The sequence below is a fragment of the Xyrauchen texanus genome, chromosome 33 (genome assembly GCF_025860055.1).
Source record: "Xyrauchen texanus isolate HMW12.3.18 chromosome 33, RBS_HiC_50CHRs, whole genome shotgun sequence".
NCBI lineage: Eukaryota > Metazoa > Chordata > Actinopteri > Cypriniformes > Catostomidae > Xyrauchen > Xyrauchen texanus.
In genome coordinates, this window is record NC_068308.1 from 34738716 (window position 1) to 34758703 (window position 19988).

At 40.0% G+C, this 19988-nt stretch overlaps 1 protein-coding gene across 2 annotated transcripts in view; it reads left to right on the forward strand.

The window, feature by feature from the left end:
• Positions 1-19988, forward strand: part of LOC127626436 (cadherin-12) — a 221021-nt gene that overhangs the window by 81454 nt on the left and 119579 nt on the right. For both annotated transcript variants that reach the window (XM_052102204.1, XM_052102205.1), the window contains exon 2: positions 6627-7060. In XM_052102204.1, coding sequence (XP_051958164.1) covers positions 6827-7060 — 234 coding nt within the window. In that variant the 5' untranslated portion in view covers positions 6627-6826. The remainder of the gene's footprint in view (positions 1-6626; positions 7061-19988) is intronic.

Here is a 19988-nt window from a genome sequence, read left to right on the forward strand (position 1 = left end):
TTAGATAATTCCTTAAATGTGTGAAAAAATATTGGGTGGATCAGAGGATATCTCCAAGGACAAAAACAGAGTTCTGGTTGGATCAGTATTTTTAGTCTTGTTCACGCCTTCTCAGACTGGCAAATTTAGGTTAGGTAATTTGCTCAGACCCACCAACTCTAATTAAATGCAAATCATCAAATGGACTCCAGCAGAAGGGGTTGGTTTTCCTTGAACTCTGTTTAATCCAATCATTTAATTGCTTAACAGGATCAATCATGGAGCTTTAATTATCCAAAATGTCCAGATGTGTTTAAGTCATTCACGTTATGGAGATTGGACAAAACGTAATGGAGTCTGGCAGTCTAGGGATGTTTGGGAATTCATCTACCTCAGCCAATTGTCTCCTTGAAATGCAGTGCGAATGTGTTTCCTCTCTTTCTTTCCTCTTTTTCCTTTGTCCTCCTCCCCACTTTGTACCATTTTTTCTGCAAGATCAGTCAGTGAAAGAACTGGCAGTGTTTTAAATGAAATGGCTCATTCTGCCATTTTACGCTGCTAAAAATTTGACACACCACTTTCAAAAGTGGTATGACCCAAATTACACTGGCCTCTGGTTGGACCAAATGCATTTTGAGTGAATGACTGGTCTAGAGCTGCAGAGGCGATTCTGTAATTGAGTGAAATTCAGAGTATCTTAGGACTGCAAAGACTGCAGTAGTAGTGAGATCTGAATTTCACAGGCGTCAAACTGCTCGGATGAGTTTGACTTTAGGTCACCTCAGTCTATGCTGAAGTGACAGAGGTTCCCAAACTGCTGATGTATACCGTTTCCATTCAGTGGAATCGAGGGCGTATAGTAGGTTTGGTTTACACATTGGTAGGGACATTTTAAAATCAAACAAACAGATGAAATATGTTTTTGCCTACTAAGTGAAATTGGCTTTTACAGCTGATCAATATTTATGTGTCTATCTATCTGTCTATCTATCTATCTGTCTATCTATCTATCTATCTATCTGTCTATCTATCTATCTATCTGTCTGTCTGTCTGTCTGTCTGTCTGTCTGTCTGTCTATCTATCTATCTATCTATCTATCTATCTATCTATCTATGATTCATTCATCCATGTATCGATTCATCTATCTTTGTATCAATCCATTTATCCATCAATGTAAACATCCAGCCATTGATGTAGAGTATCTAAAATCTACCAATATATAAACTATAGATATTAAATATGTTTTCACCTATACAGTGAAATTAGCAGTTACAGCTGATCAGTATTTATGTGTGTATCCATCCATATATAAAGGCATTTTTAATTTCTTTATATGCAGTGTGGAATGTACAGTACATACCATCACAATCTTTCAGTGGAGGATGTACAGATTACATACAGTGTGTACAATTTTACTTCATAGGAATGACTGTGGATGTTTTAAATGCTCCTATCTAGACAGGACACACACATATCTATGAACATATGAGGAAAGTAAACCATTCGATTCCTGTTTGCCTTCCTCGTTCATCCACAGTGTAGTGAATACTAAGCATACAGTGCATAGTACATAACATATTAAATATGTAATCTAAACCGATTTAAGCAGGCAAGTTTTATTCGTCAACTCAAATGGAACCTGCATACTAAGAGCCTAAACGTACTGCAGTGATTTTATAACCTTTGCTTAACTTTATGACTCAGAATCAGTTTAGTTTCTTACATTTATTTCTTGATTAGGACAGGCAGGTTAAATTTCACCACCCCTCTCTTTCTCAATACGGACCTGTTTGAAGTGTCTCTTTGATTTCATTTGGCTCTAAAAATGGGCTGAGAGCTTCCAGGGATAAGAAGTCAACTGCTTTTTCCATCCTCACTTCCCCCTTTAGGAATATCTAGTCTGTCAAGCTTGGAGAGATGCTCCCCATTTGGCCTCATCTGGTCACTCCTGGTGTGCAAATAACACCGGATCTATTGTGTGCTATCTGGGAGACCTGGCAAGCCTGTCTTACTGCTTACACTTGATGCTGCCAAACTACCACTGGGTGGTAGCAGGTGGGGTTCAGAGCTGCCCAACCGATAAGCACACTGACCTGGACGCAAACAGCTAGCGATCAATCCTGCAGCCAATGGAGGGACAAGAGGCACTGAAGCATAACAGCGAATTATTGGGTTGGCATCGAGATGAAGCAGGAGATGTTAAGGCTAACAATACTTAAAATGCTCAAAACCATGATCTTACAGAAGAACTGGATTTACAGGATCGATGAGGTGATGCTCACAGGTCACAGAGCACAGGTATTGCTGTGATGTACAGTACTTTTCTATAGCATAACATCAATTTTTAGAGTTACAGGAGTTTGTGGTTTACTGGAACACTGGGAGATACAGGTATATGAAGACTTATTTAGTGTTTGCAAGGCAGAAGTATAATCATATTATGCAAAAATGGTTAGTTTGTTCTAAATCCCTAACTGAAGTATTACAATTCTGCAATTAATTCAGCCCAAAACGCTACAGACTCCATTCAAACTTTGTTTTGAAGATAATTTTAGCCTTAGGTGTGCTATCTATTTGCCTTCCAAGAGCAGCTCACAAAGAATGCATTCTTGCATCCATCTTTGCTATTTTTAAATTTTAACTATTATAACTATTTTAGTTATATTTGTGATCAGTGACCTATAAACAGTGCAGAATCTTTTTTGACATTTGTATTCTTCATTTTATGTTACACTCAAACAGAACAACAAAAGTGGTATCAGATTTTTTATGTAATCAGTGCTTGAGAGACCAATAGCAAGGCAATAACAATCCTGTGACTCTTTGCATTTTTGGCCTATATTCATTTTCCTTTCCATAAACTGTCAGATCTGAAAGTGCTAAAGCAGTGTTGAAGTGCCTTTGGCAGCCATATTGTAATATATGTCTCTCCAAGTTCCAGGAGTCCAAATTTATAGCCATTTGCTGTGTTTGCTTTGTTTCTGATCTTGGACGTCCTGTGGTCTATTTATGCCCAAATATAGTTTTATGACCTGACAAATACATCTAAAATGTTTATTTGCAATTTTCATTTTTGGATGACCAAAGTGCTTTGTCCTTACTCAGACAAACTATTTGATTGATTAAATTACTTTCTTATCATGGTAATGTAGGAAAGTGACATGTCTCTTAGAACACATTCATGGCCAGAAATGCTCAGACAGCTTGTAACCACTAGCTCGTTACAATGCTTGATTGATACAATCAATAATTGCAAGCTGCTTCTTGTGACATCTTATATGTTAAATTGCTGCTGACTCTAATGGAATTGCTTTTCGCTAACAAAGTGACAAACGTCATTCCGAACATGATATGATGTGATCATTATTCACAGCTAATGTTCTCTCCTTTTTAGTGTTGAGCTGAACACACTGAAAGTGTGTGCGGGTGTCAAAGTAACTGGAAGACTGTATAGTCGTCAAATCAACTTCTAATAACAAATATCTAAGCCTAAGGTTTGTTAATGTGTTTACAGTTTTGTTGTCTCATATAATTTTAAAGGCATAGAAAATTCTAGCACAGTTTACTTACCCTTGTGATGTTCCAAACCTGAATGACTTTCTTTCTTTTCTGGAAAACAAAAGGAGATGTCAGGCAGAATGATAGTCTCAGACACCATTCATTTTCACTGCAATATTTATTATTTCCCATACAATGAAAGTAAACAGTGGCTGAGACTAACATACAGCCTAACATCTCCTTGTTTTTTCCATGTGTGTGTGTGTGTGATATATATATATATATATATATATATATATATATATATATATATATATATATATATAGCGGAGCTTGGCCGAGAATCGGGGCAGCGGGGGTGGTATTGCACTCGCTCTATCGCACTGTTGTCACGAAAAGAGAGCTGAGCCGAAAGGCAAAGCTCTCGATCTACCAGTCAATTTTTGTTCCTACCCTCACCTATGGTCATGAAGGCTGGGTCATGACCAAAAGAACTAGGTTGCGAGTACAAGCGGCCGAAATGGGCTTCCTCAGAAGGGTGGCGGGCTTCTCCCTTAGAGATAGGGTGAGGAGCTCAGTCATCCGTGAGGAGCCGGAGTAGAGCCGCTGCTCCTTTGCGTCGAAAGGAGTCAGTTGAGGTGGTTTGGGCATCTGGTAAGGATGCCCCCTGGCCACCTCCCTAGGGAGGGGTTTCAGGCACGTCCACCTGGGAGGAGGCCTCGGGGAAGAACCAGGATTAGGTGAGAGATTACATCTCCACACTGGCCTGGGAACGCCTCGGGGTCCCCCTGTCAGAGCTGGTTAATGTGGCTCGGGATAGGGAAGTTTGGGGCCCCCTGCTGGAGCAGCTGCCCTCGCGAACCGACTTCGGATAAGCGGTTGAAGATGGATGGATGGATGGATGTTTTGATCTTAAAAAATTTAATAATACATAATCAATAATAGCTATCATATTGTGTGGTTTGCTGGTCTTAATCTGGTGGTTTGCCTCCTGGCCTTCCAACCTTACCACCTTACAAATTCCCATACCTCCTCTAAGTCCAGTCTGACCCCAATCATCAGCAAATGCTTTGAAAGGTTAATCAGAGATTACATCTGCTCTGTTCTGCCCCCCTCTTTGGACCCATTGCAGTTTGCCTACCGCAACAACCGCTCCACCGATGATGCCATTGCATCTACAATACACACTGCTCTCTCCCATCTGGAAAAAAGGAACATATGTGAGAATGCTGTTTGTTGACTACAGCTCAGCATTCAACACCATAGTGCCCTCCAAGCTTGATGAGAAACTCTGGGCTCTGGGCTTAAACAGCTCACTGTGCAGCTGGATCCTGGATTTCCTGTCAGGCAGACGTCAGGTGATTAGAATGGGCAGCAACACCTCGTCATCACTGACCCTCAACACTGGAGCCCCGCAGGGCTGTGTTCTCAGCCCACTTCTGTATTCCCTGTACACACATGACTGTGTGGCAACACATAGCTCCAATGTCATCAGTAAGTTTGCTGATGATACGACGGTGGTAGGTCTGATCACTGACAATGATGAAAGAGCCTACAGAGAGGAGGTGCACACTCTGACACGCTGGTGTCAAGAGCATAACCTCTCCCTCAACGTCAGTAAAACCAAGGAGCTTGTTGTGGACTTCAGGAAGAAAGACGGAGAACACTGCCCCATCACCATCAATGGAGCACCGGTGGAGAGAGTCAGCAGCTTCAAGTTCCTCGGTGTCCACATCACTGAGGAACTCACATGGTCCATCCACACTGAGGCCGTTGTGAAGAAGGCTCACCAGCGCCTCTTCTTCCTGAGACGGCTGAGGAAGTTTGGAATGAACCACCACATCCTCACACGGTTCTACACCAGCACTGTAGAGAGCATCCTGACTGGCTGCATCACCGCCTGGTATGGCAATAGCACCGCGCATAACTGCAAAGTCCTGCAAAGGGTGGTGCGAACTGCCAGGAACATCATCGGAGGTGAGCTTCCCTTCCTCCAGGACATATACACTAGGCGGTGTGTGAAAAAAGCTCGGAGGATCATCAGAGACTCCAGTCACCGAGTCATGGGCTGTTATCACTGCTACCATCAGGCAGGCGGTATCGCAGCATCAGGACCCGCACCAGCCGACTACATGATAGCTTTTTCCCCCAAGCAATCAGACTGTTGAACACTTGCTCTATAAGGATCAATAATTAGCACTGCACTTTATTCAGCTATAATCTCACACTGGACTGTCAACATATTCTCCTCAATATACTACTTCATATATATTTCATATACTCCTTACTTATTGTATTGCATATTGTGTATTCTATATTGTATTCTATATTGTGTGTATTGTATATAATTATCGTGTTGTGTAAGTATGTGTACATTTGATATGTAAATTGTTTTGTGTAAGTATGTTGTTTATTGTAATTGGTATATGTCTCGTCACTGTCATGACTGCTATGTTGCTCGGAACTGCACACAAGAATTTCACCTACTGTTGCACTTGTGTACATGGTAGTGTGACAATAAAGTGATTTGATTTGATTTGAAATCATTAAAAGAGACCATCCTAACCAGTTTGGCAAGGCTGGCAGACCAACTAACAGCCTTAGACTGGTTAAGCCGCCTCTAAACAATCATAAAAGACCCGCTTGGCCAGACTGGGAGACAAGCTAACCACCTTAGACTGGTTTAACATCCTCTAAATCCATCAAAACAATCAGCCTATCCAGACTGGCCTGGCAAGAAGACCAGCTAACCAACTTAGACTTGTTTAAACCTCCTCTAAAACCATAACAACAGAACAGTCTTACCAGTTTGGCCATATTGGGAGATCATCTAACCACCCTAGACTGGTTTAAGGTGATGCCCGAAGAGAATACACACTATGAACATCAATACATTATTAGTAGAAAGGTTATATAGCAGCCATAGTGGATTTTAGAGCATGTACAGTATTAAGCATTTATGTTCCTGTGCTTTCTCACTCAACATCCACTCAAACGCCAAAACAGAGGTCAATTCAGGGCCACAGATATCTCTAGAGTAGTAGTTCATAAAAGGCCTACCTGTAGCTATTGCACATTTAAAGAACTCATATTAATTTCCATTTGAAGAACACACAACTGATTTATCTCATTGTTTTGTCTGTTGCAGGTGATGAATCCACTACCTGGCTGACCTGATTTATACCTTCAGCAAGGGGAGTGGCAGAGCACTAGACCCCCAACTTCTCCTTAACCCCTACTGGCTTCACGCTCAAGCTTGTGAGCCTCAGAGCCCTGGATCTCTTGTCTGTCACCTCCCCCTTTTCCTCGGGTCCTTGACGTGGGAGCAGCACCTTAACAGACCGCCCAATGCTGAGGAGGAACTGTCTGCTGGTATTCCTGTGCTTTCTCTTTGAGCAGAGCTTCTGCGCTCCTTTCCAGAGCAGGCCAGGGCAAGAGTGGCCCCACGGCCTGTCGGAGCCCTCAGCGGTGGAGAGCAATGGAGGTTCCAGGGGCTTCCAGAGGGTCAAGAGGGGCTGGGTGTGGAACCAGTTCTTTGTGCTGGAGGAGTACATGGGCTCGGACCCACAGTATGTGGGAAAGGTAATGACTGCTCTGATTGATATGAAAGATTTTAACATCAGCTTTCAGAAACCATCATTTTATTTTTGAGGAATAGTTCATAGAAAAAGAAAGAAAACAAAAAGGTCACCAGTATGATTCGACCGAACGTGCAGCATGACGTCAAGTGAGTGCATTTACATGCACACCAACATGCTACCAAAAACTAACCAGCTAACAAAAATCAGCTTATTAAAAATGATCCATCAACACAAGAAAACCACATTTAATCAATACGTCAAAACAACGTAATGCGAACAGCACTTGCGCACATTAGATAAGTTAGAACACTGGTGAAGGTGTTTACATGCATTGCAAAGTCAGGGTAATGGGCTTAAATAAACCTTACATCGATAAAGAAAAAAAAAGATATTTAAGGTGTTAACATGACCACACACGTTATTGGCTTTTCAATCATAATCAGAGTAAGATTGTGCATGTCAACACACTCACTGACAGAATTTTCCACTTTTTGGTGAACTATTCCTTTAACCTGTTGATGCGCACCCCCTTTTTGAGCACACACCATGAAAATGACATCCCTGAACATAAATGGTTGTATTTACTGGACCCTTTGGAGTATGGGCACAGTTGTAGTATCTTTTGAAAGAAGACCCTTTGGGCCTTAATTCCCAGTTTCAGAATTGACAAGTTACAGAAGCTGAAGTTCATAGTAATGGAAATATTTTGTGCTGAACATGTTTTCAATATGTATAATGAAAGTGCCAAGAAATACAATGTTCACAAAGCCACAAGTCTAAAGAAGTTATGTTTCAAATTTGAAGATGATCTAACAAAAAATGAGGTTCATGAGGAAAATCAATTAATCCAAACCCACTGCATATTTCGATAATCTAAACTAATTAACACATTCTATCCCATATTTAAAGTATTTTGGGAATCAGTCTCTTAGCATGGCTAACGACGATTTATAATCACATGAGGATGCACAGATATCTGCCATTATATTTCCATTAATTTAACATTTTTAAGGAATATTTAACCTAAAAATTTAAATTGTGTCATCATTTACTCAACCTCATGTCAGTCCATCGCATGCTGTTATGATTCTGTTCTTAAATTCTGATTTTGTGATCTACAGAAGATAAAGTTGAGCATGTACATGTAAAGTTGGAGCAGGTTTACTTTGCATTGGTTAATAATGTCAGAATTCAAATTTTTGGGTGAACTATAACTTTAATATGTGTTTCTTACCACAACAAGGATGCCTATCCTATGGCAATACAGTTGTAGTGTTCAACAAACATAAAGGAGTGTTAAATCAGTGCTTTGAACACATATGCAGACCCGGTTGAGCGAGGAAGTCTGAGAGGTTTGATTCTATGGACAGACAATACAATAAAGACTTTGTGGTTCCTACTTAACACAACTGTCAAAGCAGTTAATTCCACATTGTGATTTTTCGTTGACTGTTTGTACTGTTGCTCCAGAGAAACACTTGATGGGTATGAAAAAGTATTTATTTTTTTGCATTCACTATAAATACATCAGCACTTATTGGAACCAATGAATTCTACCCACAGGACAATACGAACTGTGAGATTTTGTTGACAGGGAAAATAATGTAATTTTACTATTGTGTTGCATGTACATTCAACTTTTATCAGGTGAAAATTGGCTTTTAGCATGATGCACACAATTTGGTGGGACACATGTACGCACTGACAGTGATCTTTAATCACAAAGAATTTATATTCAAGGACGCATTTCAAGCATACAGGCATAACCACACAACACATGATGCCTACATCTAATTTACATATAGAAACGTGGCAGAGTCTTCCACAGCACATCGCCTTTAGCAGATCATAACCCAACCTGATCTTTCCACACACTTATCAAGTAAAATGAGACATTTCAGTATGAATATTATTTAAAATTAGTAAGATTCATAGCTGATAGGTCTTGCCTCACCTATTTCCAAAAAAAAAAGAAAAAAGCCCATAAAATCCCATTAAAATAAGCAAACAGTCTTCTTCTTCTTTTCTTCTTCATCTTATTATTATTATTATTATATTTCAATGCTATATTTGTGTTTTGCCATTTTCAAGAGTGACATGTTTTGCAGTGAAATATAATAATAATAATAAATACCATTTGTACAAATTGTCAAAAATCAAAGTGGAAATGTAAATAAGAAATATATGGAACATTCTCTGAAAACAAGTCATAGTTTTGCTTCTCAAATGATTTTATCTTGATGTATATATGTATGACAATATTAATATTTTCTTCTTTTTCCAAAGACATGTGGACATGTTTAGAGGAAGAGAAGTAAACACAACAAATCTTCCAGAGTGAAGTTCCTTCTTTGTAGTGATTAGGGCATCATTTTGTGCCAAATTCATCTTAAAACAGATTGCTTCGTCTCCTGCCTAGCTGAGCACCTCACTTTATCTAACATTTAGAGAGGATTTTCCCTCTAATGAAGTTTGAACTTATGGCCTCCACCCTTCACTGAGCAAATCACGTGATACATCCTATATGTCAGTGCCTGCATAAGGAATGACTAATTCATTTTAGAAGTTGTTTAACTTTGTCTCTTACTTCTTCATTTGAAACTAAGAAAAATAATTTCTTCACATTTGCAATAGCTGTTTATTAGCTCTAAAAATAAATGTGAATTTAGAGAGAAGAATGAGAAACAAAGGAACAAGTGACAGAACAATAGAAAGCTTATGGCCAAATCACGTCAGCAGACACAATTTGCGACACAGATGAATACTCTGCAACCTTCGGCGGTGTCTGCTTTGCATAATTTTTAGAGCAGTTTGCGTAAGACATCTTAATTAGGGCAATGAGCCAAAATACCAGCAAAACTGATAATCATAAAACAGAATAAATATTAAACATGGAAAACCTATAATGCTTATTCAAGTCTTGAGACCTTAGCAGCTGGGGTTTAGAGGTGAAGGAAATGGTTTTGGGGTTTTGTTTTGTTTGTTGAACCAGGGACTGACTTTTGTCTATTTTGGATTAATACGTTAGAGACTCTAACATTTGTTTACTGTTTTGTGACACAGAAAAAGGGGGGTTGGACCAGTTTCTTGGCACGGTGTCAAAGGAATAAACCAAATGGAAAAAGAGCGCAAAGAACAATGCTTGCATTTGTGTAGGCTTCTTAGTCAGGCATAAATTGCACTTGGGGTGTTGTTTGTTTTGATTGTTTATTTATCATGTCCACACTCCGCATCCGTTTGGTGTATCAAGTCATGCAACCTATACTTTTGTGTTTTCTCTTGGATTGATGTTTCTGATATACCACAAAGCATGAGACCTGTCACAACCTGTTAGGAAACATGACCTGAATATATCAGATTTGTTTATGGTGAAACTATACATACATTTAGCTCACGAATGCAGTTGGTGGCTGCAACAATGACTTTTATTCCTTTTCACAGAAATCTCATAAAACGGCAGATTATCAGTTAATAAACACTTACTTTTCAATCTGTTCCTCACACAATGTTATCTTATGACATCTAACTACAATTATGAGTTTGTTGGATTGTGATCAAATTGCACCATAGTTCAACTGATAGAGAGTTTCGCTTGCGATGCAAAGGTCACGGAAGCCAAAAGTGTAATAGAAGCACCAAAAGATGATGTGGTTGCTTCAGTAATTGAGTTTTGCATGTCACATTTGCTTTTTATGATACATTTGGTTAGGTTTAGGTTTAAGGTGTAGGGTAAGAAGGTAGGTTTTGTTGATTTAAAACCTACCTTGATAGAACATTTAAGGAATATTCCGGGTTCAATACAAGTTAAGCTGAATCAAAGGCATAATTTGCTGGTGGGAAGGGTGGGACATGTCCCTACCACATTTTGCCTTTGGCAATTTTATCCCCACTACTTTTTGAAATAGCATTCCTCAGGTAAGTATCTTTTGTAACGTTTGTGAGAGCAGATTAGAACCTGAAACTCCTTGTACTGGAAGCAAAAAAATCATTTTATTTGGGCTAAAATTGACTAATCAATGTATTAATCCATTGAATAACACAATAAAAGTACTGACTGTATGGATCAAGTTATCAAATTATGTGAAATATTTTTTAAATTAGTCATCAAGACAGACTGTTTATCAAAACAGTAAATTATTATTTGACACTATCTGCACATAACCTAATTAATATTGATGAGTTTCACCACTTTGTTTTGCCACATTCTTCTGATAAAACATGTATGTGGAGGGGGGGCGGGGCCGTGCTGGAATGTCGCACGCCCGGTCCCCAATCGGCCTGATGGGGCGCGCTACGAATAAAGGCGGCCGGTGACGACTGTTCGAGAGAGAGAGAGAATTACGGGCATGTCCGTCATGTGTGTGTTTATGTTTGTGTGTTTTGGTTTAAGTTTTCATTAAATTATTATTTATATTGACAAGCTGGTTCTCGCCTCCTCCTTGCCCATCTTAACCCCCTTACATTGGTGCCAAAAACCGGGAAGGAGGGATGCCCATCGCAGAGTCCTCGACACTGCCGTCCACCCGGGGAGTGCGGCTGCCATCTGCCGGGTGACGGAGTAGCCCGACCGCGGGGAACAACCGTTGTCCGCGGGGTGAGTGGGGACTGGATTCCCCGACCGTCTGGAGCGATGGAGCCACTGCCAGGGGCGGAGGAGTGCCTTGTCGTCCCCCAGAAACACTGAGGGGTCGAGGGAACACCGTCGAGGGGAGGAGGAAAGTAACTACCCAATCGCCTGGAGCGGTAGGGCCGCTGCCAGGGGCGGAGGAATGTCCCCATGTGCCGCCAGAAAAGTGGAGGGGCGTTCTGTCCACTGGGGGTCGGAGGTTTGACTCCGGTCCGCCCGGGGAGGAGCGGCTGTTGTCCGCCGAAGAGTGTGGAGGAGTGCTCGAGGACCACGGGACGGCACATCAGAGAACCGGTGAGAGAGCTTCTTCTCTCTCTCCTCTCTCTCTGTCTGTCGTATCGTGTTGGCCTTTTCCCCTGCCTATTTTAAATGTTTTTTTGTTGTTGCGGTTTTTCCCCTCCTGTCTCCTCCCAGGTCGAGGAAGGTGGGGATGACCTGAATGCAAAGCACGCCCCTCCCCAGAGAAAGGGGGAGGGGGGGGTGTATGTCATGCCGGTGGCACCATGGCCTGAGGTAATGCCGGGAGGAGTGTGGAGCGGAGGGGGGCGGGGCCGGGCTAGAATGTCGCATGCCCGGTCCTTAATCGGCCTGATGGGGCACGCGAGGGATAAAGGCGGACGATGACGACGGTTCGAGAGAGAGAGAATTAAGGGCATGTCCGTCATGTGTGTTTATGTTTGTGTATTTTGTTTTAAGTTTTCATTAAATTATTATTTTAATATTGACAAGCCGGTTCTTGCCTCCTCCTTGCCCATCTTAACCCCCTTACAGTGTACTCTTGAGCTGTAAAATTGTTTACATTATTTTTGTCTTAGTGTTGACGGCATTACATTGTCATGCCAACAAAGTTTTAAAATTGGATATAACTTTATATAGAAAAAGTTAGTAAGTTATTTTATCTCACTAAAATCATGTTAACATTCACAATGTCTTGTAACACTTTTGAAACTGTGATTATTTTAATATTTACAGATTGGCCACATTCACTTCCATTCTAAGTGCCTCACTGTAACCCAGACTTGTGTTTTTTTTTTTTTTTTTTTTTTAAATGGGGAAAAGTCTAAATAAATTTTTGTGGTAATCAATCTTATGCCACTAATACTGTTGATTGATCTTTACTAGTATTGCACCAGGAACATTCCTTTAACCTTAAAAAAAATTTTTTTGTTTGGGAGCAACAGTCACATTATTTTCATGAGATCAGGCTCGAGTTTAAACATACCCCTAACCCTAAGAATTAAACGTACTCACATAACCTGTCCCACACTGTTTGTGCTACAAACATGAAGTTGAGGAGAAATATGCTTTTACTTTTTTGAGCGATAAGGCGATTTTCGCTTGGTAAGTGATAAAACTATAAATATCCTATAGGACTAAATGTAAGCAACCACCTAAAACCACCCAGAACACATTAGGAACCAAATTGCAATGTCCTGGCAACTACCCATAACACCCTAGCATTGTGAGGGCATCTTCTGCATCAAGTTTTCTTTAGAACATGTTCTGTAAATCTGATGTAATTACTATTTTATGATGGAAATAAATTACCCTGTTTTCAGTAGTGTGCACTGAATTTTGCCATTGCTAACCTAATATTAATTATTTATTTTACTATATAACATTGCTGTGAACATAAAATATGCATTCTAAGCAAAAGAGTTGATTGATTGACACATAATATGCAACACCAGGGCCGAAATTCTTTTTTTTGGTACGCATTTATGCTCAAACTGAGGACATGAGGGCCTCCAGATACCGGAGTGAGCTTACGACACATCAGCACTTTATCATTTATTACAGAGAAATAAAAGTCTTATTGAGCCTTTGGGAATACCCCAACAAACCACACATCCGCAATTAAATAATGCGCTACCGTCCCCGGCTTTGAGCAATGGCTGTTTGCAGGAAAAACTGCAATCGTTCTGCTCACTGTAAATCAAGTTTTCTCTCTCTTCCTCTCTCTCTCTGTCCTGGTTTAGCCTTTCAATCACCATTAAACCCCGCTTCCTCCTCCTGTAATGACCAGCAACAATTCACCTCTTTCTTCAACCTTCTAAGCTAATAATGTAATAAAGATCATACATAATTTCAAAGACAGAGGACGGTGGGTTTAAGTGACATAGCTATATGAAATTAACTTTATTTATGACATCATTAGCCAAAGTGGCATCTGTGAACCTTCTAATCAAATCAACAAATACAAAATATTTTTATTGCATGTGTATACGCATTTCATTTTGAGTCTGATCTCATGCAAATTACGGGACTATGCTGACATTTTTGCTAAATAATATTACATGGTTTATTACATGTAACATGACCGTTCCAAGGTGAAGTCTCCACAGAGTAGCGAGTTAAATTTAAAGTGAGTTAATGCCCTATCGAGTTCCCCTTCTGTCACTCACTCGAAGTTGTGTCGATGTAGTGACACTAGGGGTCGCTCTTAGTAGCCCCAAACATCTCTGATCTTTGAGAAAAGGACAATGAGAATTGACGAGTAGAATTTGCATGCCACTCCCCCAGTCAGACAGGTATAAAAGGAGCTGGCTCGCAACCACTCATTCAGATTTTTTCTTTGGAGCCGAGCGGTTGTGTGTCAGCGAGCTGAATTCCATTGCCCGTCCATCTCCCAGATCGGCCTATCCGGCGACAAAGTCGAGGACTTTGCCCAGCTGTCCGGTCAAGATGCAAATGGAGGCGATAAAGAACATCTTGCCCCGGTGCAGCTCAAGATCCCATACCCAATCTGCTTGCTGAGGGCAAAGACCCTGATGGCTCCGCCACAGCCTGAGCCCAGTTCTCAGCCCCAGTCTCACGGCCTGGCACTAGGACCCTGAGGAATGCTCCTAAGCCCCCCTAAGACGGGCGACCCAACGTCTTCCGGAACCATGCAACTGTATCTAGACTACTCCATCCCCTGGTGGAGGGCCTGGAGGTATATATTTTGTTCCCTTTAGTTTTGTGTTCGCTGCATCCCGAACGGGCATGGCAAATTAAGCATTAAGGTCCATTGTTTAAAAAACAACAAAAAAAAAAACATAAACTTTAAAATGAATGACTAATGTCTTTGAAGTCCATCCTGGATTTACTACAGAAGTTGACATTGATGCATTGTCCTTTGTTAGTTGGCTGATGGAGGCCTTTGTTAGTTGGCTGATGGAGGCTTTTGTTGGCAATTAAATGATAGTCTATGTATTCACTTTCAAGAGTGTAGTCCATCAATAGACAAATGTGATGAAGGCAGAGATTAATGAGATGCATCACAGTTCAACCTGCAGGTAATTTCGGTGGGGTCCATCCTAAATCCAAGGTTCAGGCAGTGGCATATGAAGTATCCCATGTCTTACAGTTGGAGTTGGCATCAGTTCATCCTCTGAAGTCAAAAAACTGAAGTGATGTCTAGCAGGCACCGGCTGTAGTTTGTCGTCATCGTTCAGTGACACGTAACAGTGGAGTCTGACACCAAACATGAGCGGAGCTGGATCTGGCTGGCTCTGGTAACCTCCCAAAGTTGAGACATGGAAATAAAAAAATATATATTAGCGTAGATGCCTTTAAATTTTATGCAGAGTTACAGATCATGATGGATGTTTCTGGATCCGGCAGACCTAACTAAAGCAGCCTAATTGTGAGTTGAAGGATAAATTAGGTGTATGCCTGGCTAAATAGATGAGTCTTTACTCTAGACTTAAACTGAGTGTGTGTGTCTGCGTCCTGGACAGTATTAGGGAGACTATTCCTTAGTTTAACAGCCAAATAAGAAAATTATCTTTTGTGGATTTAGATATTCTAGGAACTATTAACAAGCCATAATTTTGTGATTGTAATGAACATGATGGAATATATAATGTCAGAAGGTCACTTAAGTACTGTGAAGCTAGATGATTCAAAGCTTTGTATGTAGCTAACAGAATTTTAAAATGAATACAAAATGTTACTTCGTATTTAATTTCTTGGTTCTAGGCAGCACTCTGGCAGCTGCATTTTGAAACAATTAAAGTATATTTATTGAACTTGCTGGACATCCTCCCAGTAATGCATTACAATAATCTAGTTTGAGGTTATGAATGCATAAATTAAGTTTTCGGCATCGGCAACTGAGAGCATGTGTCGTAATTTAGCAATATTTCTGAGGTGGAAAAATGCTGTTCTACAAACATTGGCAATTTGATTTTCAAAGGATATTTTGGTATCAAATATAACACCTAAATGTTTTTCTGCAGAAGACAACATAACAAGAAGGATTGAAGTTGCTCATGAGCAAAATTATGAGACACTGTTTTTTGATTGTATAGTGCCAATTTTATTTCTGATTATTTAAATTTGATCTGTAAAGGAATTCATGAAGTCATTACTATTGTACTGCGATGGAATATGTGGTTCAGTCAATGCTTTATTCCTAAAAACAATTGCCACAGTACTGAATAATCACCTAGGATTGTTGTGGTTATTTTCTATTAGTTTTCTTCCATGCACCACATAATACCAGAAATATTGTATTAGTCCACTTGTGCTCCATTTTCTCTTGAGCGCGTGAGTGTGATCATTGTACCATGGTGCAAGGCTTTTTTCCTTAATTTTCTTTAATCGAAGGGGGGCGACACTATCAAGAGTGCTAGAGAAGACTGTATTTATACTTTCTGTTATTACATCAAGCTTTTCTTCATTAGTGGTCAAAAGAATAGTTCTACCTGAACGATAGCGTGGCGTAGACTGAGTGACATTTGCTGATCGCTGCAAACAAGAGACGGGGTAGTGATCTGAGATGTCATCGCTCTGCGGTAGAATTTCTATAGTATCAACATCAACTCCATATTACAGAATTAAATCTAACATTTGATTATGGCAATGAGTTGGTCCTGTCACATTCTGTCTGACTTCAAGAGAGTTGAGAATATCTATAAATGCTAATTCCAATTATCTATGTTAAATGTTGAAGTCTCCAACAATTAAAGCTCTATCTACATTAACTACTAGATCTGATTCACCAAGGAAAACAGAGTAAGGCCCGGATGATCTATATACTGTAGCAAGGGCAAAAGACTACATATTAATCATTATAAGTTCAAAAAACTTATATTTATATCCTGTCCTCTGAGTAATACCAAAAACTACACTGTGAATTGTAGCAACGCCTCCTCCTTGAACCTTCAGATGAGGCTCATGTTTATAACAATAACCTGGGGAAGTAGATTCATTAAAACTAATATATTCATCTGGTTTAAGACAGGTTTCAGTCAAACAGAGCATATCCAAACTATGATCTGTAATCATTTCATTTACACTTGGTGCTTTGATAGAAAGAGATCAAAGAGTTTAGTAGCCCTACCTTTATATTGTGTTTTCCACATTTTGTTTTTGTTTTTTCCAAGTTTGACCTTAATAAACACATTTCTAAATTATTTAGTGAGAGTTTTGTGTTTGGCTAGTTTGGGGAACAGAAACAGTCTCTATGTAATATCTAGGTGATACAGTCCTTATGTGTTGTAGTTTATGTTAACCGTGTGACATCTCAAGGCAGCTAGCAGACCTTCAGATTAACCAGTTTGTATTTTTTCTGACCTGGGCCCCAGTTAGTCAAATACTCTCATTATTAAGAACATGAGCCACATTACTAGAGAGGAGAGTGACACCTTCCCTGGAGGGATAGAGTCCATCCCTCTTTAGCAGGTGAGGTCTACCCCAAAAACTCTTCTATTTGTCTATTAATCCTATGATATTCTATAGACACCACTCAGACATCCAGCCATTCAGTGACACTAATCTTCTATAAACCTCATCACCACGATGAACAAGGAGGGGGCTAGAGCATATTACAGTGTCTGACATTGATTTTGCAAGTTCACACACCTCTTTAACATTATCTTTAGTGATCTCCAACTGGTGAAGCCAGACATCGTTAGTGCTGACATTAATAACAATTTTAGAAAATCTAAGTTTAGCATTAGCCAGCATTTGTAAATGTGATCTTATGTCAGATGCTCTGGCACCCGAAATGCATTTAAAAATAGTGGATGGAGTCTCTATTTCCACGTTTCTTAAATAGAATCACCAGTTATTATGGCTCTTTCAACATGATTATCAGAGGCTGCATCACTGAGTGGGGTGACTCGATTGGAAACCCTAACAGGAACGCGAGAGTGGTATTGCTTTGCTGAGTAAGTATGCTGCCGAGACATCACCCAATCGCCCTGCTTCAGGGGCTCTTCAGCCGGAACCAAAGTGTGTGTGTTGCTCGCTGTAATACCAGCACCTGAAACAATATCTACCAGCTTCTCTTTCTCACTGACCTGCACTAGTGTTCGAATGCGTGTCTCTAACTCATTAATCTTCTCCATCGGCTTGACTAATTCCTTAAATTTTTCATATGTAAACCCGTCACTGCTGATGGAAGAAGCTATAGTAAATATGTGGCATGTAATGCAGGAAGCAATAACATGAGTGGATGCCATGGCTTACCGCAATTGTTTGTTGTTGTTGTGGATGTTCTTGAGCAGCGAGGGTTAGAGATTGATGTGGTTCCTAATTAGCACATGTTTGAGATTGATGCAATAATCCCTGTAAAACTTTGTGGAGAAAGTGTATGCACGCAGTCGAGGTGCGAGATATAGACAAGTGGAAAAAAGTGGAAAAAAGAAAGAAAAAAAAAACTAGAGAAATGGGTGTGCATGGTAAATTACACACAGATAAAACTGTAGAAAGCGGAGAAAACCGACCCAAGCACTAAAATGGCAAAGGATAAAATGTTGAATGTATAAGAATAAGAATAAGCAGTGGTAAGCAGGCTAGCAAGCTACAAACACTCGTGCAGCATGTTATCAGCAACAGGAAGTGATGTCAGGAAGTTATGTAATTATTTTTGCAATTCTGTTTGGTGACTCTAGTGGGGCAGAATTTACACAATTTACACTGCTTTAAAGCAAAGAAACTTCACAATTTTTTTTTTATAATAATAAAACTAAAGATAGAGCTGGGTCGTATTCACCTCATACAGTATTTAAGGATTCACAATCCCTGATGTGCGCACAAGCGGATCAAGGGTTATAGACCGAACCGACTGGGTTTTTTTGTGTGTGTGTGTGTGTCCCCATCACCAAGCAAGCTTTAGTGTGAAAGCCTTATATCAACTGTATATACAGGGAACACAGAATAGGATCTGTGCCCTTACAAAGAGCTGGATAAATGAAATACTTGCTCCATCCAAAGCAGATGCGAGTGCTTGGGCACCACATTGCCAACACACGGTCTGGTTGAATGCAACACATTGTGTTGTTATGAATTACATAACTCAATGCATTCTCAATGTTTCCACAAGTGGTGCTATAGCAAGATTTGTGTTAACTGTCCGCTTCAACATTGAGTTTTCTCTTTCAACTCAACTACTGTCATGGCAGAACAACTGTTTGAAGAGAATATTCCTGAGCAAGTAATTTAAAGACAATATATTTATAGTAAGTAACCAGAATAATAACACATCCAGTTTAATGGCACAGATGTTTGAAGGTAACTCTATCACCCCCTTAAGTACTGAGGTTTGTTCCCAGAACACATGTTTAGCATGTTATGTAATTCATGTCTGATACATTTCAAAACGCTACGATGCATAAAATTGAGCTTAAGCTTTAATTCTGAAGGTAAAATACATTAAGCTTGCGTTGCAAGATGCATCTGCATTTATGTACTTGTGTAGAGCATGTTTTGGCCATCAGTGTATGGAAAAGAGTTGCAAGAAGATTCTCCAAAAATTATCCTTTTGTGTTCCATGGAAAGAATGTACATATACAACAGCATATAGGTTTGGAACAACATGAGGGGTGAGTAAACCTTGAAAGAAAATTCATTTTGGGTTAACTTTTCCTTGAAATTCATACAAAGAATCTCTCATTTGAATATAATCAAGCACTGTGACACAGATCAAGGTTCGGGTATAGAAAGGAGGAGACGGGGAGCAGTGACAGTTCAGGGAAGGCTTTTATTTTTCTCTGCTTTTTGCGCACTGTACACAGTCTTCTCTGTGCTTTTCATAGTTCATTCAATTCAATCAACAAAAACTCTCAATAAACGTTATCTGCTGATTAACATAAGCTTTCAACACTCAGAAACACGAAATACTCAAACACTCCAATGCTGCACTCTCGTGTCATTCTCTCTCTGACTTCTCTGGCATGTTTGTCTGCTTATTAAGGTCTCTCTCCACCATCACTGTATCAAGAAACAGCTTGATGAGCCACACCACTCCCTCTCTCCTGCAAACAGACATATGACCACACCCCCATCCCCACAAACCCCACCGCTCAACTCA